The sequence below is a fragment of the Pezoporus wallicus genome, unplaced genomic scaffold (genome assembly GCF_028554395.1).
Source record: "Pezoporus wallicus isolate ANWC-B61680 ecotype Strahan unplaced genomic scaffold, APGP_CSIRO_Pwel_v1 contig_8839, whole genome shotgun sequence".
Classification (NCBI taxonomy): domain Eukaryota; kingdom Metazoa; phylum Chordata; class Aves; order Psittaciformes; family Psittacidae; genus Pezoporus; species Pezoporus wallicus.
The window spans coordinates 676,582-699,339 of NW_026641258.1; the positions used below are offsets into that span (position 1 = coordinate 676,582).

The 22,758-nt window shown below is 56.6% G+C and overlaps 2 protein-coding genes across 2 annotated transcripts; one reads left to right on the plus strand and one right to left on the minus strand.

Moving 5' to 3' along the window:
• The first annotated feature begins 395 nt into the window (after positions 1–395).
• Positions 396–8,151, plus strand: CSDC2 (cold shock domain containing C2). The gene is made up of 4 exons (XM_057422790.1): positions 396–757; positions 6,782–7,041; positions 7,293–7,415; positions 7,603–8,151. Exons 1-4 carry the CDS (start codon positions 533–535, stop codon positions 7,763–7,765), a joined length of 771 nt encoding a protein of 256 aa, XP_057278773.1. The 5' UTR covers positions 396–532; the 3' UTR covers positions 7,766–8,151.
• Positions 8,152–9,646: 1,495 nt separating this feature from the next.
• PMM1 (phosphomannomutase 1) lies at positions 9,647–21,459 on the minus strand. Its single transcript, XM_057422789.1, has 8 exons — positions 21,315–21,459; positions 21,096–21,213; positions 20,205–20,281; positions 19,927–20,018; positions 17,100–17,199; positions 16,223–16,298; positions 13,270–13,385; positions 9,647–12,576 (listed from the first exon to the last, which is right to left on the minus strand). Exons 1-8 carry the CDS (start codon positions 21,387–21,389, stop codon positions 12,454–12,456), a joined length of 777 nt encoding a protein of 258 aa, XP_057278772.1. The 5' UTR covers positions 21,390–21,459; the 3' UTR covers positions 9,647–12,453.
• Between the last annotated feature and the right edge of the window lie 1,299 nt (positions 21,460–22,758).

Below are 22,758 nucleotides of genomic sequence, written 5' to 3' on the forward strand. Positions count from 1 at the left end.
TGCCCATGGAGATGGCTCTTGGCAGAGGGGAAACCAGAAAGGGAAGATCTTCTAGGCTCAGGGAGTTGGCATAGTGTGCTGCTAGAAATGAGGCCAGAGCAGGGGCACAGGGCAATGGGGTGGATTTGTGGTGTGTGCTCTCCTGGCTGTGCTGGGGGTGACTGCAACACCCATGCATGCTTGGGGGCTGCAGGCTTGGGCATATGGGGAGAGTGGCTGCAGCACCACTAGTAGGTCTTGGGGTGATGTGGGAGAGGCTTGACCCATTGCAGGGGACGCCCCTGGCTTTCTGGCCCGTTCTCCCCCTCCAGTGCCTGTGGGGCTGCCCTGTTGCGTCCGGCCATGCCAGTGATGCACCGAAGCACGTCACTTTGCATAACTGGAGTGATGCAGCCCCCCTGGGCTGACCCTCGTAGCCTCCAGCCTCCCATACAGCCTTGCTTCTTTAAGCCTAGCTCAGAAATGACCAGCCTGATCCCTCCCACCTGCCCGCTCCCCCTGGCCTGGCCCTGACGTCAGGGAAGGCGTGCGGATGCGTGTGTGTGTGTGCGAGGCGCGCATCATCCACACATCAGATCCCGCAGGTCCATCAGCAGGCAGCCGGCAGGCAGGCAGGCAGGCAGCCGGAGAAAGCCCCCCGCAGCCAGGCTGCAGGAGAGACCACTGCTCCTCGCACGGCAGCGGAGGAGAGTTCGGCCCCGCCGAGCACCGATGCTTTGCAGAGCGCAACTCCAGGGAGCCCGTCAGTGCTAAGGAGGTGAGTGAGGGGAGGCACAATGGCCATCTGGGGCTATTGTGGCTGGAGGTTAAACTTCGTGCACCGCCACCTTCTTTTAAACCTGCTTTTTCCTTTTGACGGTGGAGAGGTGCGAGGCTGAGGTACGACTTCTCTCCTCCGGTTCGGTTATTCCCCACCAGCCTCGGGAACAATAACTCCTCTGGAGGTGGCGGCGGCGGCAGTGTAGTACTGTATGTCTGCTGTGGCTGGGGGGCAAATAGCCAGGGCTTTGCCAAGAGGGGCTGAGATCAGCTGGACCCAGCTCTCTGATTGCCGGGTGAAGGGGAGGCAGTCTGTAAAAAATCCTTCTAATTAAACCATGATAATGATGTGGGCTTGAATTGAGGTTTCTTTAGGACTGGCTGCACTGTTCATTCCTGCTGATGGCAAGTTAGATCCACAAAGGAGGAAGGAAGGACGCACAGATGAGGACATTTGCACCAGGTCTTTGAATAGACACTGTTCTCATTAAAAAAATGCACCCAAACCAAATGCAACAAAACAACCTAATTCCATAAATTTGGTATTTGGGAGTGAGGATTATGCATATATGCTTAAAAGGTAAATCAAGCCTCCATGATGGCTTCTCCCTTTGCTTCTCCTTTGCATCTGGCAGCCTTCTTTCTCTCCCCCGTGGCCTCCTGGAGATCTGGGCACCCCAGCACTAAGGGAGCTTTTTATAATCGATCCATAAAGGTGACATTCATATTTTAGCGCTAAGCAGGCTGTATCGTAGGCGAGACTATCTCAGCAAAGATCCCTGGAGTTGTGAGCGTGATTGGCTTAGCTAGGGAGAGGATGCTGTCAGTCTGTATTCCCCAAAAACCGCCTAGTTTATTTTTCCTATAGTAATTTGTCTCAGCAATGGGGTTTTTAACATGCAGGGTGGGCAAGGAAATTGCTTTGCTTGGTATTAACTCTTAACAGCATGACCAGAAAGGGGGGTGGGAGGGCTGAGGGGCTTTCATTAGCATTGGATAGAGACAGCATTTATAAAATCCTGCCAGACGCCAAGGCTGTGAGCCTCCTCCAAGGGAGGATGGAGAAACGCAGCCCAGCGAGGGGTAACCTGCTTGTGCCACCCCCTGCCTGGAGCCATCCAGGTTCCCCAGCTGGTTCCAGCCCTTCACAGCGGCCCCTGGGAGGTGCTGATTCGGGCTCTCTGCTGGCTACCACGTTGCTGCTGGGTCCCTTGGCATATGAATATGCCAAGCAGCTGAAATGTGGGATTCTTATTGTTGCACTGAGCTCTGGGGGCACGTTTCTGCGTCTGGAGGGGTGTAGCTCTTCTGTTTCAGCCCGTGTCTAGACAGGCTGGGTCTGGGGGGGCATCATCTTCCACTGAGGATGGCGGTGGGCCAGAACATCGCTTTCCCTGCTCCGTGGGGTGAGGAGATGGCTGCCGGCAGCCAGCTGCGGAGATGGGGGGTCTGTTTGACATACAGACACCTTTCTGCTACTGGGGTGGACAAAGTAGGGAGGTAAATCTGGCTTCTGAACAGGGACCACTGGCAGTCATGAGAGACAAGAGAGAACATGATGGCGAGTGGCAGGGAAGAGCCCATGTAGGATCTTGCTGGAAAAGGCAGCAGGGAGAAAATAACTTCCACCTCCTTGGCTGGGGCAGGGGGAGCAGCGGCACTCGGCAGACCCAAGCGTGGTGACAGACAGCATCTGAGCCAGGGATTTGCAAAGGAATGCGGCGGCGTGAAGGGAAACAGTCCATAAAGGGGATGGTGGGTCATGACCAGAGCCGGAGCATGACAGCCGCTGGTGGAGCAGCCACCCATCCATTCGTCCATCCGTTCTGGGCAGCCTTGAGGTTCCAGCAGATGGGAAGGAGCACAAAGAAGTGCCGTGTGGGAGGGCCAGCTCACCGGGGGCCATTAAGCCAATTAAATATGCATTCCCCTGCCTGGCTGAGGGACGTGTGAGGGTTTTTTTTTTCCGCTGCCACTAATGAACGGGGAGTGGCAGAGAGGGGCTGGTGCCTCTTCAAAAGGCTCCTTCCCCCGTTCTGGGGGACCTTGAAGGGCTGTTTAGTTAAACAAGGTCACAGACAGCACCTAAGTCAATGTGCTTGGCTTTAAAGAGACAGAGAAAGACAGTGATTTTATTTGATAAAGCACAGACCTTTCAGTCGCTGATGATGAATAGGGTACTTGGATCTCAAGATAAAAGCTGATGTGTCTACTGCCTGTCTGCCTTAATTGGCCTGGGTTTCCTGCATTCTGCCTGTGAGCATTCCCGACTGTCAGCTTGGCTTGGGAGCCTGCCCTCTGAAAAACATAAAAGCAAAGCTGGCTGCTGCTGCGGAAGGAAACCCTGTCACCAGAGCACTTTGGGGTTCATTCTGAGATGTTCTCTGTGAGGAGCTGGGAGCTGGGGGTGTTTTTATGAGAAGCATTCTTCCAGGGAGTGCTGATCTCAGTGCCGCTTGCACACCTTCCTCAGAGGACTGTCACCCCAGGGGACCTGCAGAACAAAGCCACCCAGGGGAGACAGCGAGGAGCGAGGTGCAGGTCTGGCAGTGGCTGTGGGGATGGGGCTACACTGGAAAAAGGCTTCCCGATCCCCACGCCAGAGCTGGGCTGCTGCGGCCTCCCCTCGCCTCCTCGAGTGACCCGGATTTCATCCCTGCACTGTATACATACGTGCAATGGGCACGCTGCTGAGGGTGGTGTCTGCCTGGCTGGCAGAGACCTGTGGTGGGGACAGGTGCTTATGGTCCCAGTGAAGGGGAACATGACACTGGTGATGGAGGAGAAGTGAAAATGCCTCCAAGTGCCTCCTCCTTGTCACCTGCTGGGGCTGCAGCATGGCGAAAGGACTGGCAGAGGGTGGTGGGATAGAGAACAGAGGAGGAAGAAGGGCAGGAGAAGCTTTCCCTGGTCTCCAGCTGGGCTGGGTAGAGGGGACACCAGCAAGGACATGCTCATGTCTCCCCTCTTCTCTCAGCCCACTTTTGCTGAGTTTAATTTCCTCAGTCCCTTTGTTTGCTGCGGGGATTTAAATGATGTGGAAGGCAGGATACTGCCCTGGAGCCCCATGGTGCCAAAGCTCCCGCTCAGCCTCAGCTTCACCAGCAGCAGCAAAGCTGGGTGTTCAGTCACTGGGCCCCAAGGATGACCCCCAAACAAAGGGAGAGGAGCAGAGAGTGTCTGGCCTTGGGAGCCAACCTTGGCATGGCCACAGGACAGGGGTCTCTGCTCTAGCCCCCACTCCAAGCAGGACTTAGGTGCAATGCCTCTGAGCAGGATGTGTCCAGGAGGCTGCACACCCCCAAGGATGGGGACCTCACAGCCTTGCTGTGCCCTGTCACTGTAGTCCCAGTGAGCTGCTGTGCTTTGCTAGGGCTTTCCCCACATCCCTACGGACCAGCCAGAGCTCCCCAAAGCACCTGAGGGCTGTTGCACTCAGCTTGTTTTCCCATGTGGGGCAAGCTCAGCTAATGGGGGCACACAGCAGTTGCCATCCTCAGGCCTCAGGAGTGTGTTCTCTGTTTCCTCTGCCTCGGTGATGCGCAGCAGGCTCCTGCTCCCCATCACCACTCAACCCAAACCAGGAGGCCCTCAGGGCACCCAGGCCTGTGCTGGTCCCACAGGTGAACCTGGCACAGACCCACTCTCGGCTGTCACTTCATCTGCCCAAGCCATTTTCTCCCTGCAAGGCTCCCCCTCTTGCATACCCCTTCCCCTTCACCTCCTGTTTTTCTTTTCCCTCTGGGAAACTTCCATTTTTCCAGCCTCACATGGATCCGCTGGAGGAAGCTCGTTCTCCTGGTGCCAGCCAACACCCTCAGCATACTAATAGTTTTGCTCCAAGCATTCAGGTTAAATACCCTCCATTGTCCCTAATCTGGTGGGGAAACCGAAAAGGTCTCCTCAGTGAAAGCAGCACAGAGGAGGTACTCTGTGGTGAAGCCATTTTCATAGTGTCAGCTCCATGATGTGGCAGAGAACTGAGGGTCACTTCCCCACATCGCTCAACCCTGATCCTCCTGGGAAGATGCCAGATCCTGCAGTGATGCTTGGGGACCACATCACTTTTTACTGCCCAGAAGCAGGCAGGCTGCTTGCCAGCACAGGCAGGGTGGTCGGGTGGGGGACACAGATGGGAGCAGTGGAGCAGCGTGGTGGCTGCCCAGGCTTTTGGATGTCTCACTCGCAGGGCTCCATGAGCCCCTCTGAGCTCCTCGGGCATGGGGGATGGAGGTGGTGAGCCTGGGAATGGAAGAAGGAGATGCTGAGGCTCCAAGGGGGGAGCTGAGCAGCCCTGGTGTGGGTGGGCCGTGGAGCAGGAGGCAGGTGCTTGTGCTCCAGTTGCTTCATGGCACAGAGGAGCCACTGAAGCGCATGAAGGGTTTGGTGCAGGGGTGGAGGGGAAGTCAGAGATAGGAAGGATGTTTCAGAGGGGTTTGCGGTTATGGCTGGAAGTCATCTTAAAGGGCAAGAGCAAAGTACTGGGTTTTGCCTTGGCGTGAGGCTCCAGCGTGGTCTCTGCTGGCTGAAACCTGGGTGAAGCTTTGCAGGGCTGAGAGGGAGACACCACTAGGACACTAACTGAGGTGTGGATGGGTAGACCCTCCGGAAGGGGAACAGGAGTTGCTAGGTCCCTCCCAACCCTTCCACTGCTCTAGAAATCTCTTCCCATGTCCTTGGTGCCTGCTAATTTCAGAGCCGAGGTGACCCCCTTTTGTGCTTTGCCCCAGAGCCACTGTGCCTCGAGGGGCCACGGATGAGTCAGAAACCAAATTAACTATTCCCCGGGTTTCCCAGTGTGTGCTGGTGTCCTCCCAAAGAATACTGCATGCCACAGCGGAGTTGGAAGGGCTGCATGGGCTGGCAGGGAAGGGGATGGTAACAACATGGGATGTTGGGGGAAACCTGCTTCAGAATGCACAGGCCCCTGGTTTCATGCTCAGGGTGGTTCAGCCATGCTCACGCTTGCTCTGGCTCCTGCTCTTTGGTGGGTGACTCAGCTGCCAGGCCACCTCTCGCACATCCCAGCACAGGGTTACCCCTTGGGCTTTACCTCCTTGCAAACCACATGATGCCAGCCAAAACCTGGGGCCCAATGCCCACAGTGGCAGTGATTGAGCTGTTGTGGCTCATCTGAGGTGTCCCAGTGATGTGCGTGTGGTGTTGGCAGCCTGCAATAGCCTCCCACTGCCCCTTCCCTGTAGGGATGTGGCCAGTGGGCAGCAAGCTGCTGACCGGGGCTGGGTTTGGGTCCTACATCCCATAGCACAGAGGCAACCTCCAGTGGTGGGGAGACCTCAGACCCTGACCTCGACCTACCTGTTGGCTCAACCTTTTTCCTTCATCCTTTCAGCAGAAATCCCAGACTGTGGGAATATCTCAGAGGGTGGGGCCGGGAGCCCTGGGGGGCTGGCACTGCATGGGCATCCTTCCCAAAATGGTCCCTTCCTATGGCAGCCTACGCTCAGCTGCTCCTTCTCCCAGGACATGCTTCTTATTGACTTCATCTCTAATATGTGGGGTTATCCTGAAACAAATGAAAGGCAAAGCCACAAACCAGGTTCTTTCCTTCCCTCGGGATTGTTCTGCGGGAACTGTTTGGATTGTTTAACTGCGCCAGTGGGACACTGGCACAGGTTGCACACAGGAGCTGTGGCTGCCCCATCCTTGGCAGTGTTTAAGGCCAGGCTGGACGGGGCTTGGAGCAACCTGGTCTAGTGGAAGGTGTCCCTGCCCATGGCAGGGGGTTGGAACTGGATGAGCTTTGAGGTCCCTTCTGATCCAAACCATTCTATGAATCTAGGAATATTCTGGGTTGATCCAAGCTAGGATGGGCTTCCTAGGGCAATTCCTAGCACCTGGTGTTGGTGCCCAGTACCAAGGCCATCAGTGTGCTGCCTGCACCCATAGATGTGGGCTGGGAGCAGAGGGGGCTGTTCCTGACAGCAAACTGCCCCTACTGCCAAACCCCCTCCCTGGGGGGGGGGGGCTGTAACACCCCCCTTTGCTCCCCTGGCCGCAGGTACCCAGCAGACCCGGGGCACCCTTTCTCCCGCCGCCTGCCTGCCCATCTGTCCCCAGAACGGAGGAGCCCGCCAGCCCCACCATGTCATCAGACCCCAGCGCCCCACCAGCGGTGCCCCCGCTGCACTCGCCCAAGTCGCCGGTGTGGCCCACCTTCCCCTTCCAGCGTGAGGGCAGCCGCATCTGGGAGCGTGGCAACCTGCTGCTGCGGGACCTGCCCAGCCCGCTCCCCACCAAGAGGACCAGGACCTACTCAGCGTGAGTACCCAGCGCACAGCAAGTGGGCTTGGGGCTGTCCTGCTCAGCTAAGCAGGGACCACAGTCGCCAGTAGGACTCTTTGCAGCTGATGCATGTTGTCATCGTGGCACGCAGCATCTCTGCACCTGTCTGCCGGCAGTGCTGCAGGTGGGATCCATATACTCTCCCCATGGAATGCTGTCTATTCCTAGCAAACCTCTCCATGTGCTGTCCCCCCCAGTGAGACATCTCCATCCCTTTCCTCCTACAGCACAGCACGTGCCTCTGCTGGCCCCATCTTCAAGGGTGTCTGCAAGCAGTTCTCTCGCTCCCAGGGCCATGGGTTCATCACCCCCGAGAATGGCACAGAGGACATCTTTGTGCACGTGTCTGAGTAAGTCTGGGGATGTGTGGGGCTGGAGACCTGCGGGCTGGGGTTAGGAGGTCTCCGTGATGTGGAGATGAGGCTCTGCTTGTCCTCTACCCCTAAGGCGCAGCTGATGGATTGGGTGTCTTCCTTCCTTGGTGCTGGGTGGTCCAGCTCTTGGCCCCAGCCCCACTTCTCCTCTCCTCTCCTGCAGCATCGAGGGGGAGTATGTCCCGGTGGAGGGGGACGAGGTGACGTACAAGGTCTGCCCCATCCCTCCCAAGAACCAGAAGTTCCAGGCGGTGGAGGTGGTCCTCACCAACCTGGCACCCCACACGAAGCACGAGACGTGGTCTGGCCAGATCATCGGCTCCTAGGCCCCCGGGAGGGCCACCGGCCACTCGGCCCCACAGAGCAAACCTGCCCGGCCGCTCACAAGGGGAGCCGAGGCGGCGGTGGGGCCGGGGCTGCCCCCAAACATGCAGGCGTTTGCGTTCGGTGTCTTTTATAAGGTTACGGTTTCCTTTGTGTGTGTTTGTAAGTGTCTGTCGAGGGGGACGGGGAAAGCAGAGCCCTCCCCTGCCGCCCTCCAGCGCTGGGGGCAGTGCCGAGCACCATGTCCCCTTTCTTGCCCCGGAGGCCATGGGGATCAGGGGAACCAGCCCTACCCCTGCCCACCGGTGCTGAGAGCGGGAGAGGGAAGTCTGGGGGAGCTTGGCTCGTCCTCCTAAACCCAGCTTTGGCAAGATGGGCTCCCCATTTGGTCTCATTGCCCACAGCACACCATCAGCGGGGCATGCTGTGGGGCTGGGGAGAAACAGGGCAGTGTGGGGCAATGTGGGGCAGCGTACCACTATTGCTGGTAGTTGACGGCACCTGCCTGAGCCACATCCCTCCATCAACAGCTCTCAGGTCAGCGGTGTCACGGGGAGGTGGGTGGCTTACAGAAAGAAAACACTAAGGGGCATATGGCTGCTGGCAAGGTGCTGAGACCTGTGCCCGCAGGGGCAGGGGTGAACTTGGCACCTCTGTGCTCCCCACCACCCTTGGGCCGGTACCGCATTTATTTTGGCTCCATACTGATGTGGTTTTGGGTGAGATGGCAGCTCCTTGTCCCCCCAGCCCTCTGGAGACCCTGCTTCCCATCTGTATGTGTGTGTGTGTGTGTGTGTGCATATCCATAGCTTGGCAGGGGGATGTGAGGGGCTGAGGGATGTAAGTAGCCTCAGCCACTTCTCCCCAGCCCCTCGGTGTAGGCAGGGTCTCGTATACAAAGCACAAACTTCTTTGGTTTTGGTCTTCTCTGCCATGCCCTGGCCAGGTGGGCTCAGGAGGGACAAGGCAGAGGTCAACAGGACAAGGACAACTTGCACAGGGCTGGACCGGAGGTGACCCCAGGCAATGTTCCAGGAATCATCAGCATCTGAAAGGGTTTATTTCCAAGTGGGCCTGGGGAGGTGACAGCCAGCTCCCTGGGGACCTGCTCCCTGCTCCTGGCCCTCAGCACTGTTGGAGAGTGGCATTTTCCACATCTTGCTGCTGCTGCTGCTGCAGCGGGGACAGGGGTCTGTTGTAAGCAGGAAGAAGGGACGAGGCTGGTGCCACACAGGCCAGCCAGGCCCTGTGGATTCAGGACCCACTGCCTACTGCCCCAGCCCAGGCTGACAGGGGCATACCCCACAGCCCATCTCACTGCCAACCCCAAGCCCAGCTTACCGAGGGGCTGTGGTGATGCTGGCTCAGGCCCCAGGATCCCTGGGACACAGAGTCAGCTTGGCCAAGGCAAACCTTGATTGATTTGGTTGTTTTCCCTTTCCCTATTTTTTGGGGGAATAAACTACAACCCCAGACTTGTGGTGTTTTTACAACTCCAGTGTGGTTCCCGCCTGTCTGACCATGTGTCAACCTTTGTAACATTGGCAATAAACCATTAAAAGTGACTTTCCCATGAGCCCTGCCCATCCTGGCTCTTTGTCCTGTGTGTGTCACAGTGGGGATGCTGCTGGCTGTCCCAGGTAAAGGACCTGGATCACTCAGGGATTTATCCAGACAGCATGGTCTGGGGGTTCTGGGGTGCTCCAGGTTTGCTCAGGGGGAGCAGACGCTGAACCTGGGACAGGAGGCTGCTGCCCACTGGGATGGGGGCTGGGGTTGGGGCTGGTCCCCCACTGCTGCAGGGATTTTGGGTGCCTGCCATCTGGATGTGTCTCAGCCCAACAGAGCCCAGCACAAAGCACACGCTGCCTCCAACCACTGCGTGTTGTAGCTTTAGTAGGATTGGTTTTATTTTTTTTAATATACATATATCTGTATTTAAATATATTTCTTATTTAACAGTTGGTATTTGCCAGACAGGAGCTGCCCATCTCGCACAGATACGGAGCCACTCCCCAACACAAGGCCCACCACATCATCTCACTCACACGTACACAGGAGAACCCCCAACTCACACCACAGGCACCCACCGGGTGAGGAACATCATGGCAAAGGGGTCTCAGGGGCAGGCACAGGGCTCCCACCCCAGCTCTGTGCCTCATCCCTGCCTGCAAGACACAAAGCAGGCAGCTGGGACTCTCAGCGGCCCTGCTTGAGCAGCAGGGTGGGAGCAGATGAGGCCCCTTCAACCTCAGCCATGCTGTGACTCTGAGGTGCTGCCCCAGCTACTTCTGTTGTCATCCTCACCCCTCCAGCAGGACAGCGTCTCCTGCTGCAAGGTGCCCTCAGCTGGCCCAGGCTTGATGTAAGCCAGAGACAGGAACAGGGAAGGTTCCTGGGCTTGATCCCACTCATGCACGCATGAGCTCTTGAGCAGACAGCGATGGCAGGTGCCACGGAGGTCAACCCTGCCTCTGCTCTGCTCGCCCTGCAACCCCCCCACCCTGAGCAAGGGATGCGCTGCCACCAGGAGCAGCTTTGGACAGAGCCTGTCCTTCCCTTCAAATGTGCAAGTCATCTCAGCCCCCAAGGCCACCACAGTGTCTTGTGACTTCAGGGCTGCTCTTCACTCACCACTGAACTCACTAGAGCTCCTGCTGGGTTTGAATAGACTTACAGGAAAATTACCCCCCCCCCCCCCCCCCAAACCGCACATATCACCTGATCCACAGTGAAACAGAGGAGGAACCACAAAACACACGATTCCTCCATGAAGGTTTCAGTGCCGAAACCAGTGGCCTGTGAAAAGAGTAGCCTGCATTCAGGTTTCTCCAACAAGTCCTCTTCTGCCACGCAACAACCTCTGGGTAGAAAGAGGAGTTTGTGCATTTGTTGGGGATTTCTGGATGCTGGGCAGACCCTTGTGCTCATGCAGATGGGATGCATTACAGACCTGATGCGTTGTAGAGTTAGGAGGTGCAGTCAGGAGGAGGAGCAGCACCCCTGCTCCTGCAGCCAGGCAGCAGCACCAAGAACCACACAGGACTCTGCCCATGGCCACACGAGAGCCCTGCCCTGGGTCTACAAGTACCGACATATCTCACCTGATGCATGCAGTCCCTTGGTTACGGTGGTGGCAGCCAGCTGAGAAACTTCTCTCTGCAGTCCAGGTGGGAGATGAAGAGCAATGGCAAGGACAGCAGGAACAGGAGAAAAAGGGGAGAGAAAACAGGACCAAGAGACAGGACAGTGACACAGCAACAGCGACGTGGTGAGAAAGGCTCATGGGGAGCAAAGGGGCAGGTTGCAGGAACATTCACTATCTTCCAGGACCACAAACACTAGGTACGTGTGCCCTGGTAGCTGTAAGTGGACATCTCCCTGGAGGGGATCCCTGAGCTTCTCTGGAGTACCAAGTTGTGACTAGTGTCATCGGTGCAGCCACATGTCCCAGCACAGCTGCCAGGAACAAAGGGGCAACATGAGATGAAGGGCTGAAGAGCAGATGTGGTTTTGCAACGCATGAAGACGCAGAAGAGAGCAGCAGGCCACATGACAGTACTGTAGATCCTGCCTCCCTAAAGGTGACCATGTAAACTGAGCGTGTGGGATGAGATGAGGTGGAAAAGCAGGTTTAAGAGGGCACTGTTGAGAGGGTACCTCCATTGGCAGTACGAACCAGGTCTGGCCTGTCTTGGCCCTCTCTGAGAATGCCTCTGGCAGCAGGATGGAAAGCTGAGCACTGGGAAGGAAGGTGACGTGGTCCGTTATGAATGCCCTGGGTGGTTTTACACTGACACACTTGTGACACCTAATGGACATGGCAGTGGGCAGGGGACCAGGAAGCCTTCTGCCTACAGCTGCTCCACAGAGTGCCCTGCACACATTGGGTGCCTGGCGTCCTCCAGCCACACCAGAGAAGGTCTCATTTGAGAATGCAGAAAATACATCCTGGGTGTTTTTTTTTTGAGAGCTAAAGAGAGAATTAGTTTCTTCATGCGCCTGAGCAAAGCTCAGAGCAGAAGCCCAATCAGTCATTTTAAAACTGTAATTCCCAGGTCACCTGTAGTGACTGGCACGGTGTGGCATTGAGGGGAAGGACATGGTGACCCCTCTGTTAGGATGCCCAATGCTGCAACCAGCTGGGGTCGCAGCTACCCCTTCCTACTTGGAGCAAACAGCCTTCCTGGCCTCCTGCCTCGGAGCAGCTCCACGGAGAGTGCCTGGGGCCTCAGCAGCCCCAACCTCCCCAGCCAAGGTGCAAAGGGGAGAGAAAGGTGAGACACATGCTCCCTCATGCAGAAGTGTTAAGGGAAACAGAGGGAAAAGAAGAGAAGGGGGGAGGGAGCACGGGGATGGTCATATACACGCTCTTGTGACTGGCCCTCTCAACGCTTTCTGACCAAGAAAGCATCTACATTGCTGCCCACCCAGCCCAAACTGTCAAGAGAGAAGTTTTTCTGGAGGCGAGGAGGGTCTGGTCCTGGGAGCCCCAGCCACAGATCGGGAGTGCCAAAGGGCTGCTCAGCAAAGCCCCCTCCTGCGCACCCACCTGCGCTCACGCCTTAACAGCCCGACCAGCTCTGCACAGTGGGGATTTCCTGTCACCCTGAGCAGATCCCTCACGTGAAGGTGCTTTTCCTGGCAGGGGAGAGGGCAGGGATGGGGCAGGGCTGCAGGACCTGTGCAGTCAGCACTCGTTTGCTCTCTCTGGAAAGAAGATCTCGCGGCATCGCTGGACCGTGTCCTGCGGGTTCTGGACGCTGTGTCCCACTGTGCGGGGATCATCGTAGATCTCATAGTCGTTCCCTCCCTGCAGGGAGACAGGAAACAGGGAAAGTGTTAGCAAGGCATCACCAGAGCATCCTCATCCATGCTTCCACATCTGGCTCTGTCAGAGGATGTCAGCGCTCTGCTGTCCCAGGGAGGCAGACGGGCCTGGGTTGGAGCCCTGCTCCCCCCTCTTGTCTCCCCTCCTCTGTGCCATGGGAGGAGTGTATAAAGGATGGGGAAGGCCCAGGACCAGCAAAGCTCTTCCAGGCAGCCAGGAGCTCCCTGCACTGCCTATGGATGAACTAGCAAAAGATGTGGTGGGCACATCTGGGGAGCAGAGGTTGCCCACATCTGGAAAGGGCTGAGTGGATGGGAGAGCTGGTCTACAGCAGCAAGGAAGCATCATCCTTCACTGCTCTAAAGGGAAGGCGAAGCTGTTCCTGCTATTGAAAAGCCCCCTCCTAGGTGCATTTTGGGTCCTATGGGCCACAAGAGTGGCTGCATCCCCCGAGAGTGCCAGGGGTAGGAAAGCAATGCTGAGATGGACCTGCTCCCCAGCACAGTGACCCTGCCACCATCATGAGCCTTCTGCAAACCTCTGTGGCACGAGAATGTCTCTTCCCCTGGCAGCACTCGAGGTGCCACGGGTGGAACCCAGGCTGTGGAACTGTGATGGAGCAGCACCATGCAGGAGAGAAAGCGGCCACGAGAGGGGTGAGCAGGGGATACTCACAGGGGTTGTCTCATTCCCAAAGAAGTGGATGGTGTCAAATCTCTCATCATCGAGCACGTTGAGGCAGTAGCGCTTGTCCCAGCCCTCTGGGAAGACGTCGAAGCTGATCATGCCACCTGCCAGCACAAGGAAGGGCAACACTGGTGGGAGCTGACAGGGTGTCCCCCATGCTGGGATAGGAGAGGTCCAGATGTCTGTGTGCAGTCCTCAGCCCAAACACCAGCCAGGCACCAGCTTTGCCTTGGTGTGCCTCTGCAGCATGTAGCTGTTCCTATGACAACCAGCTGGAGTGACATCAGTGTGGCTGTGGTGACCATCAGCACAGCTCCCCTGACTGCAGGCAGGCAGCAAGCAGGAACCAGCACTGCAGGGAGGATGCTGGGATGGGAGGTCCCAAGAGATGCATCTGCTGGGAGACACTGGATCACACCTTGCATCAGTATGTTCTGTGTCACAACGGGGGGCAACCAAGGCTCCTGTGTGAACATCACTGGCCCTCCTAGAGCGCTCTGGCGCTCCTTAACCCTGCAGGGACTGGGACCTCCCAGCACCCTGCACACTCAAAGCAAACCCCATGCACCACACAGCTCAGGGGTCCCAGCTGGCCATGCTGCAGGCCCCACGCAGGCTGTGCACACTGATCAAGGGTGGTCCATGGAAGTACCATCAACATAACCGGGGCACGACCCTGGCCTGTCGCCTCTTGCTACAACAGTCAAGTGTGAATTGCTCACATCTGGAGGGGCACGAAGGCAGATGTGGCAGATGTACAGAGGTGAGGGAGCTTTCCCAGAGCACGCACACGTGTGTGCACATGGACACCCACGGCCACCCAGGGTTAGCAGACTTCCAGCCCTTGCTCTCAGACCAGGCTTACCCCAGCACTGTGCTGCCTTTTGGGGGTTCTCAGAGGCAGCAGCTTCCCCATCCTTGTGAGCTACCACACTGCATGCATAGGCTGCAGAGCCAGAACCTTGTCCCAGCACCAACACGGGTGACAAGTTCCTCCCAAAACAAAGCCTTAGGGCACACATATGTTGGGATCTCGCTTGGAGCCAGGAGGAACGGGGATTTCAGCTTGGATGTGCATCCTCCTGCCAGTTCAGGTTTCTGCTCCTCTTGGCTCCACGGGGACCATCTGCATCTCCAGGCAGTCTGCTAGGCTGACAGCAGTCCTGGAGTTGCACACATCTCCTTCTCCATAAATCACAACCCTACTTTTTTTAGGAAGCAGGTACTTCTAGTAGTAAAGTAGACAGGTACCCACAGGGATGGCCCCTGCTGGAGGAGAGGCACCGATTCCCCAGACCATTCAAACACTCAGCTCCTGATGCCATGATCCTCTCCTCCCTGGCTGGTTGAGGTGTCCCTGTTGGAGCCCTCCTTGGAGCCTGAGGAGCTGGAGATGGAGTCTGTGTGTTCAGCTTGGGGCAGAGGTTTCACTACCTGGGCAGGACACTGTGATATGTATAGGAGCAAGTGCCCTACAACCTCAGGGATGGGGATGCCCCCAGACTTGAAGCAGGAGTCAGCATGGGAGCGGGAGCCAAACTTGTCAGACCTCATTAAAATCCTTCCTGGTTTAGTATCCAAAGCCATTTGTCTGTGAAAAACACTGTGTTTCGCTGCATCCTGGCCTTTTAAACACAACGGGGCAGCAAGAAGGGGCTCTTGATGCCAGTTGCAGAGGGTAGGAAACTTGAAGGGAGAAGAGCTGGTGTGGAGGACAGCCAGCACTGGCCCTTGCCTAGGCAGAGCATGGGTCTGGGGGGCTGCAGGGGGATCCTCCATCACCTCTGGGGCTTGTGTCCTCCACAGTCCGGGACAAGGCACATGGAGCCAGCATGGCAGAAGAGCCCCATTCCCACGTGTTCCTGGTGTTGGATGCCTGACCTGAGACACACCGCGTTTTCTTTGTGGAGGAGCAGGGGGCCCGCAGCTCCCCTTGTCTCGATGCTTCTACACAACAGGCCCAGGCTCTTCATGGTGGTTTCCCAAAGTCAGAGGAGAGAGGCCCATTGTTCTGCTCTCGTCCCCCGTGCCTGCGGGGACCTTGTCTTTCTCTGCTGTGACAAACGGTGTGTCAGTGCTGTGGGCAACAGAGGATGCTGCTGAAAGGATGCTGAAGGGGCTTTAAGCGGAGGCTATAAGGGGGCCAGACCCGCAGTACTCATCCACCCTGGGTCAAGAGTGGGGTGTCACCTCCTGGCTCTCAGCCTTGTCACCCCCTTTCCCTTTAGCTCAGGCTACCACATGGCACCTTCTTACCTCACACATACCCATGTGCCCTGTGGAGGGTCTTGTCCACCACCAGCCCCGTTGCTTACACACCCTCATTTTGCTCTCCAGGCTGGCCAGACCCCCAGGATTACTCAAGCCCCTCCTTTGGTTCCTCATCTTCACTACGGGTGGCTCTCACTTGCAAAAGCCACCCCAAGAAGTGGCCCATGGCATGGAGCTGCAGGCTCCTCACCCCTCACAGCTCTTCCTCCAAGAAGAAAGAGGTTTTTCTTTGTAGCCAACCCTCCCAAGTAAACCCTAGAGCTGAGACACTCATGAGGCTCCCATCTCAGTCCTAGAGAGACGCACATGTGCCTCGAGCTCTGCTGGCCACGCTGCTGCTGCTGGAGCCAGAACAGACCTTCTGGGGAGGGGAAGCTCCACAGAGCTAACTGGAATTAAGGCAGGGATAATGTGGCAGGACAAAATCCCTCCCATCTGCCTGACTGCAGGGGAGGCGAATCTGCAGCACAGTTTATTCTCTGCTGTCGCCCTGCTTTGGATGTGAATGAGGTGTCCCTGCAGCAGCTCTCCAGGACTGTGAGCTCTCTGTGTCTTCCCTGGTCTCCAGGCACCCAGAGGGAACAGCCAGGATTCCTGCTTCCCTTCCCAGCATTTCAGGGGAAGCACAATGAAGAGGCCAGGCAAAGCCAGGGAAACTCCCTTCACTCACCTCGAGAGAAACGCAGACCTTTGCCAGCAAACTCCCTCTGCAAGGCTGCCACAAACTTCTCCCGAATCCGCTCTTTCTGTGGAGCAAGGAGGAAAAGGGAGGAAAGCAGGTGGAATAATTGGATACTGACAGTCAACCAGAACCCACCGTAAGCAGTCTGCTGCGCAGCTATGGCCCCTTGCTCTTCTCCCTTCCTGTCTTCCCTGAGCCCCAGTACAAGCACATTTAGCCAGCTTTCACCAGCCCTGACCCGTGTCATGTAGAGGCCACCAGCTCAGCAGCTCCAGCAGCTCCCAAGAAGAGCAGGTCCCAGCCCTTCCTCGCTGCAGTTACCCCAAAGCCAAGTTCCCAACCCAGTCTCCAGCTTTGCTGCAGAAGTCTTGCCAAGTCCAACCGATCCCTCAACCCCAAGGAAGCTCCCCCAGGCAGACACTGCTGTGAACAGGGGCCAAGTGCTCCAGAGACCTGCCCAGCAGATCTGCCGTGCACCTCCCGGTCTGGAAAGCCCATTAGTTCCAGCTCTGTTGGGGATGGGAGAGTGAGGGACAGAAGGCAGATGCTGGGCAGCCTTTGGTTACTGTAAATGAGGAAACACCCTATTAAATAAGTGCCTTATTCCCTGGGGCTCTCCCACAGCACGAGGAATCCTGCTGGCCACCCCACTGCATTGGTGGTGCCCAATGAAGTCAAATTCTTCCATCCATCTGTGTCCTTCCTTAGGTTTTCTGACCCTCCCCAGTGCTGTTTTCACCTTGCTGCATGTGCTGGCCTGGTGCACAGTTTGGATCTGGGCTCCTTTCTCCTTGGGAAGGGCAGGAAGCAGGTAAGACCTGAGATCTGTGGTGGTGCAACACCAGCAAAGGGTGAGCCTGTGTACCTTGTCCAGCTCGGAGAACTCGATTCGCTCCTCTGGGGTGCAGCTGCGTCCGATGGGGGAGATGTTCAGCATCCCATTGCGAAATTCAATAAAGGTTCCTCTGTGGGTGGACAAGGGCACAGGGTCACTATACAGGGAGACTAAAACACACCTTCCCAGGCGAATGGCTGCTCCGTGAGACATGCAGTCCCTGCAGGGACAGACAATAGGAGAGGAGCCATGCCCACTCACAGGTACTTCATGCCAGGTAAAGACCAGGCATCAGCACTCCTGATTTGTGTCTCCAAGGGGCTCATAGTTTTGTAAAGGAGACTGTAAGAGAAGAGGAGTAAACAGTTCCTGTGTGCCCTGGGGATGCTGGAAGCAACGAGCATAGGGGAGATGACAGGAAACATTTTCTAATGTTATGAATAACTGCAAGGACAGAGGAGGCCACGAAGATGCTGCAAGGGTTGGAGCAGCTCTGCTCTGGGGGCAGGCTGAGAGCTGGGCTTGTTCAGCCTGGAGAAGAGAAAGCTCTGGGGAGACCTTAGAGCAGCTTCCAGAGCCTGAAGGGATCCTCCAAGAAATCTGGAGAGGGACTTTTTCCAGGGGCCTGTAGTGACAGGACAAGGGGGAATGGCTTTAACCTGCCAGAGGGGAGACTTAGGTTAGAGATAAGGAATTAGTTACTGTGAGGGTGGTGATGCCCTGGCACAGGTTGCGCACAGAAGCTGTGGCTGCCCCATCCCTGGCAGTGTTCAAGGCCAAGCTGGACGGAGCTTGGAGCAACCTGGTCTAGTGGAAGCTGTCCCTGCCCATGGCAGGGGCTTGGAACTGGATGAGATTTAAGGTCCCTTCCAACCCAAACCGTTCTGATTCTATTGCCTGGACTGCACCAACCGCCTGAAGGGACTGCAGCATCTCCACCCCTGGGGGCTTTTAAGAAGTGCTGGGTGTGTTGGGTAAAGCTGGCAGTGCCTTGGGGCAGTGAGATGGAACAGGTTGGTGTAACTGGCTCCTGATGTCTGGCAGCAGGCTGATGAGCAATCACAACTTCTCTGTGGGACACAAATCAGGTAGGACCCACCAGGGCCTTTGTATCTCAGTTTGTCCCCCTGCACCTTTGACTGCAACTCTTACCTAAGTTTGCGCAGACAGGACCCAGCTCCTGCTTGCCATTCTCGCCTTGCACTGGGACTACTACTCTTCCACCTACTCGGTGTGCTGGTTCAAAGCACTAGGCTGGCAGAAAACTGCTCCCTTCTTTTCACTTTGTTATAAATCCCCGGTTCTCTCCACTTATCACCTTGGAATAACTCACTGAGGGTTCAGACAGGTACCAAAGCTGGTAGGGCAGCAAAAACAGGGGACGGATGGCAGCACCGCCAATTGGAAAACAGACTGAAACTCTTGTGGAAACCTAGTTGGAGCAGGGAGATCTCCTTCCCTGTCCAGCAGAGGAGCTCATTACCCCCCTGATGGCCCTCCCAACCCCAGGCACTGTTTCTCTGCGGTAAAGTGCTACCACTCTGAGGCTGGGGGAAAAACTCTCAGCCTCCTGTCTTGTAAGTCAGTGAAGGAATGGACAGATGGGCATGGAGAATGGACATGGGGAATGGACACATGGGCAGCCATGCCTGCAGACTGGGAGCAGCATCTCCGCAGCACCAAGGGTTCAGCGGCTCATGCTCTAAGCCAGGACTTGGGAGATGTGGTTTAAAGTCCATGCTCTGCTAGAAATCCCATAAGCCTAAATCCACAGAGGCACCTGGGAGCTGCAACTCTGCCAGGCTGTTGGGCAACCAGACAGCAGTGAGGCAACCAAACAGCCTTGAGGGTTCCAGCCCACACTTCTGGGGCATGTTTTGCTGTCAGTCCTGTTGTAAAGAACCACTCTGGCCCCCCTCACCGGTCACTGTATTGCCACATGGTGACTCACATCAGGCAGCTGATCTGGTTCACAGTTTAGCAACTTTTACCAGCTTACAAACACAAACGGAGAGTAGGAACAAACCAGCCAGAGCGAGAGGAGGGCAGAGCTGCTGCTTGCAACAGCCCTAATGGCTCATGGTTTGTGAAACCATGGTCTGAGGGGTAGTTTGACACTGCACCCAGGCTGGTTTAACAATAGGCTGCCTCTGAAAGAGGGGCTCCTCCTCTCCCTTCTACCTTCATGCCATCTCTTCCTTCTCCCTTTCCTTTCTGTGATAACAGGATGAGCTGATCCAGTGGAAAACTACCCTTTTCTTTCCTGGCAGTGGACTAGTCTTCCTTCAGATGAGGTGTACCAGTCCAATGCACCCTGTGGCTGCTGGATTCCACGGGGGAAGCAGACAGAAACACTGGGTTAGAACCAGTGTGAAGCTGTGTGCTCAGGCGCTGGGCCTCCCATCTGAAGAGCTATTGTTCATCTGCTTGAATATCATAGGACCAATGATGCCTGATGCACTGACTGGTAACGACCTGGTACCATTGTCCTAAATGAGATGCACACAGTGGCTGTACCCTGATGGATGTAGTGGCTGTACCCATATAGATGCAGTGGCTGTAACCTGGTGGATGCAGTGGCTGTACCCCGCTTCCCAGGGAAGAAAATCCAAACAGAAAAGCAGGCATTATGCTAAAAAATAGTGAAGACTCTTCAGAAGAAAAAGACCCTCCTCCATTATTTGCCCACAGTGCCCAGCTTGGTGGGTCAGTGATCCTACATGGGACCTCTAGATAATAAGATAAAGCCTGGAGCAAGCGAACTCAGTAGCTCAGCTGTTCTCAGGCCAGCTCTGGAACTCAGAGCTCCAGAGCAATCAGTGGTACAACTTCCATTTGCATGGGTTGGGGCCATTACCGTTTCTTGGGCAGCTTCAGCAGCGCCATGTAGTTGAGACAGAAGTTGATCAGATCCTGCAACAGCTCTTCTCCCAAGTGGTCCTGGATGGCCTGACAGAGGAGAAGGAGTGAGGAAGATGCTTGACCTCCCAAGAAGCCCACCCAAGAACATGAACTGGAGGTGTGAGACTTTCATGTCTGGCATTTAGGGGGGGAGAAAAGAGGGGCCAAGCATGCTCCCCATGGCACGCGGGGCATGGGGAAGGAGCGGCGTGGCTGCAAGGGGGCTGCACCTACCTGCTTGGAGACCAGCTGCCCATTCTTGTATTGCACGGTACCATTCTCTGCAAAGACGTAGTCAAACTTATCAATGACTGTGGGGGAAGGAAACAAAACCATGAAACATGGGCACTGCCTGGGAAAAGGGGTCAAAAGGACTGGGCTGAGGACTGAGCCCACCATCCTCCTGCTGCCTTGGTGCCACACTGCCCGCATCTCCCATGCTCGGCAAAGGGCCACCAGCCCTCTCTGCTCGCCGCAAAGCAAGCATGGAGATTATCTTCTGCTCGCATGTGGGGAGCTGACGCATGCAGGGGGGAAACGACCTGACCGAGGTCACGGGGTGAATCAATGGCAGGATGAAGATAAGGGCTCCAAAATACCGGCCTTGTTTCAACTACGTGTGTGTCATTCTGCTGCCTGTCCCCCCCTCCCCTCCCCGCTGCCGGCGTGCCGGGGCCAGGCCATGCCGTTACCGGTTATCTAACTCCAGCCCCAGGCCGCGCAGCGCTGCCGACTCAGCAGCCAGCCTCAGCAGGGAATTTCTCAGCCTTCCCCCGCTATCAGGGAAGAGCTCGGAGCCCACCCGCGCCTGGCATCCGTGACAGAGGAGGAAATCACGGCGGAGGGAGCAGCGGCTGCCCCTCGCCCTCCCGCTCCCTCCTTTACCCCATGTCCCCATTGAACACGATGAGGAACCCCCGGACACCCCACCACGGCGCAGCAGGTAGCAAGGGTCTCCTGCCCGCGGTGAGGGGAGCCGTCAGAGCCCAGATGACGGCTGTACAAACCCAGCACCCATTCCTGCCTGCTCTCCACAGCGGGAGAAGGATTAGGATGGCCACCCAGCCCCAAGGGCAGGCTTGGGTCAGGCTGAGGACACGGGGGAGCCCACGGTGCGCGCCTCACCTTCATCGCCGTCCCCCAGCTGCTCGGCTATCTTGGCGTAGTCGGAGCCCCCCACCACGCCGATGTGCACCCTCTGCCGCAGCTCCCGCAGGAACGCGTCCACCTCCGGGTCGATTTTCTGGCGGGGAAGCAGGGGGTGAGGCCCCTCCGGCGGGGCTCGCTCCGCCATGCCGCGCTGCCCTCGGAGCCCGCTTTCCGCCCAGCCCCGTGCCCCGCTACCTGCCGAGCCGGTGTCAGGGTCCCATCCACGTCGAAGAGGCACAGCACCCGGCCCCGCGCCGCCGCCGCCGCCATCCCGCCGCCCACCCGGCCTCCGGCAGCTGGAGGCGGGACCGCGCTGAGGCGGCGATGGCGGCCGGGCAGCCCCGCGTCAATGCGCGGGCACGGAGGACCCCTCCACCGACCATCGTCCGTACCCACTGTGGTCGAAGGGCCCCTCCGTGTTGCCTTAACGTGTGGGTCTTGAATGGCTTCCCTTCTTCAGCTCTTTCTGCTTCAGAACCCTAACGAAGGGCCTGGCGGTTTGGCGGGGGTAGGAATGTGTCTTTACATTTGTTGTTGCTGCAGTGCCCCTGTATTTAGGGGCTGGGGTCGGGGTTGAGCTGCCTGGTAAGCTCGGCTCCCGCGGGGGTTTCTATGTCCTGAGGAAGGGGACGGGAGCAGTGTGCATTCACCCTGTCAGTGCCCACGCCTCACCCTGTGTTTCTAATAGGATGCTGTCAGTAGCTCGTATGTTCACTGGGGAAGTGCAGTTTTCAGCCTCCACGCCTCTGCACAAAGCCGTAACTTTTTGCTTTGACTTGCTTAAGCAATTACCCCACGAGTCATTTAGGATTAATCAGACCATCTGGCCAGGCCATATTCACAGAGATCCGTGTTACGCTGGCCTGACACGCAATGGTGAACAGCCTGCCCGGCTGCTGTCTCCTGCAGTAACTCCTGAGTTATAGTCCAACATCAGAAACAACCCACATGGAACATCCAGTGTGCTTTGCTCAGCAGTTAGCTTTGCCTTCGGTCCCCACATGGTGCTCATGGTGCTGAGCTACACTGGAACTGGGAGGAGACTTTATTATGGTCTGATTGGTTTTCTTTCCCTCAGTATTACTTGGTTCCAGGGCATGGTGCAGCCCCTTTTCCCAGCTCTTCACCAGATTTCTCTCAAAACGAAGCATTCAGGTGGCTTCACAGGTTCTGGTTTTCACTCATGGGTTTGATTTTCCTGCCCCCACTCCATGGAAGGGGGATCTACAGAAAGAGTGTTAATAATTTACCTCTGTGCCATTGCCTTGGACAAAGTTTACCTCCACATCCCCAACTGCTTGCTGAAGGAGGCATGGACTGTGTTCATGTATTTCCACACTGTTCCAGTGAGTTGCCAGGCAGTCTTGCATGGTTATTATTTGCCCTGGCATTGGCGTTCCTCCAAAATCACAGGCCTGTTGCCTTCTGGATCAGACCCTGGTTATAAGCTCCCCCCTCTGGAAAGCTGGACTCTTCTCCCACAGTGGTTTCTCAGCACCCAGCTGTTAGTGTGCAGTTGGGTGCTGAATTTTTAGTTCACCTTGGGGTTATGCTCATTTTATGCTCATGGCTTGTCTGGGTGTGATTACATATATCCCTCATCAGTCAATGTGTGGACACTTACTCCAGAATGTGAATA

Bases quoted from the DNA above. Each gene is read 5' to 3' on its own strand.
- CSDC2 (XM_057422790.1), top strand. From the start codon at position 533: ATGCGTGTGTGTGTGTGCGAGGCGCGCATCATCCACACATCAGATCCC. The intron at 758-6,781 runs GTGAGTGAGGGG...CCCTGGCCGCAG, and splicing joins AGCCCGTCAGTGCTAAGGAG to GTACCCAGCAGACCCGGGGC. The intron at 7,042-7,292 runs GTGAGTACCCAG...TTCCTCCTACAG, and splicing joins AGGACCAGGACCTACTCAGC to CACAGCACGTGCCTCTGCTG.
- PMM1 (XM_057422789.1), bottom strand. From the start codon at position 21,389: ATGGCGGCGGCGGCGGCGCGGGGCCGGGTGCTGTGCCTCTTCGACGTG. The intron at 20,019-20,204 runs GTAGGTGCAGCC...CTCCTCTGTCAG, and splicing joins GGCAGCTGGTCTCCAAGCAG to GCCATCCAGGACCACTTGGG. The intron at 17,200-19,926 runs GTAATGGCCCCA...GTCCACCCACAG, and splicing joins CTGAAGCTGCCCAAGAAACG to AGGAACCTTTATTGAATTTC.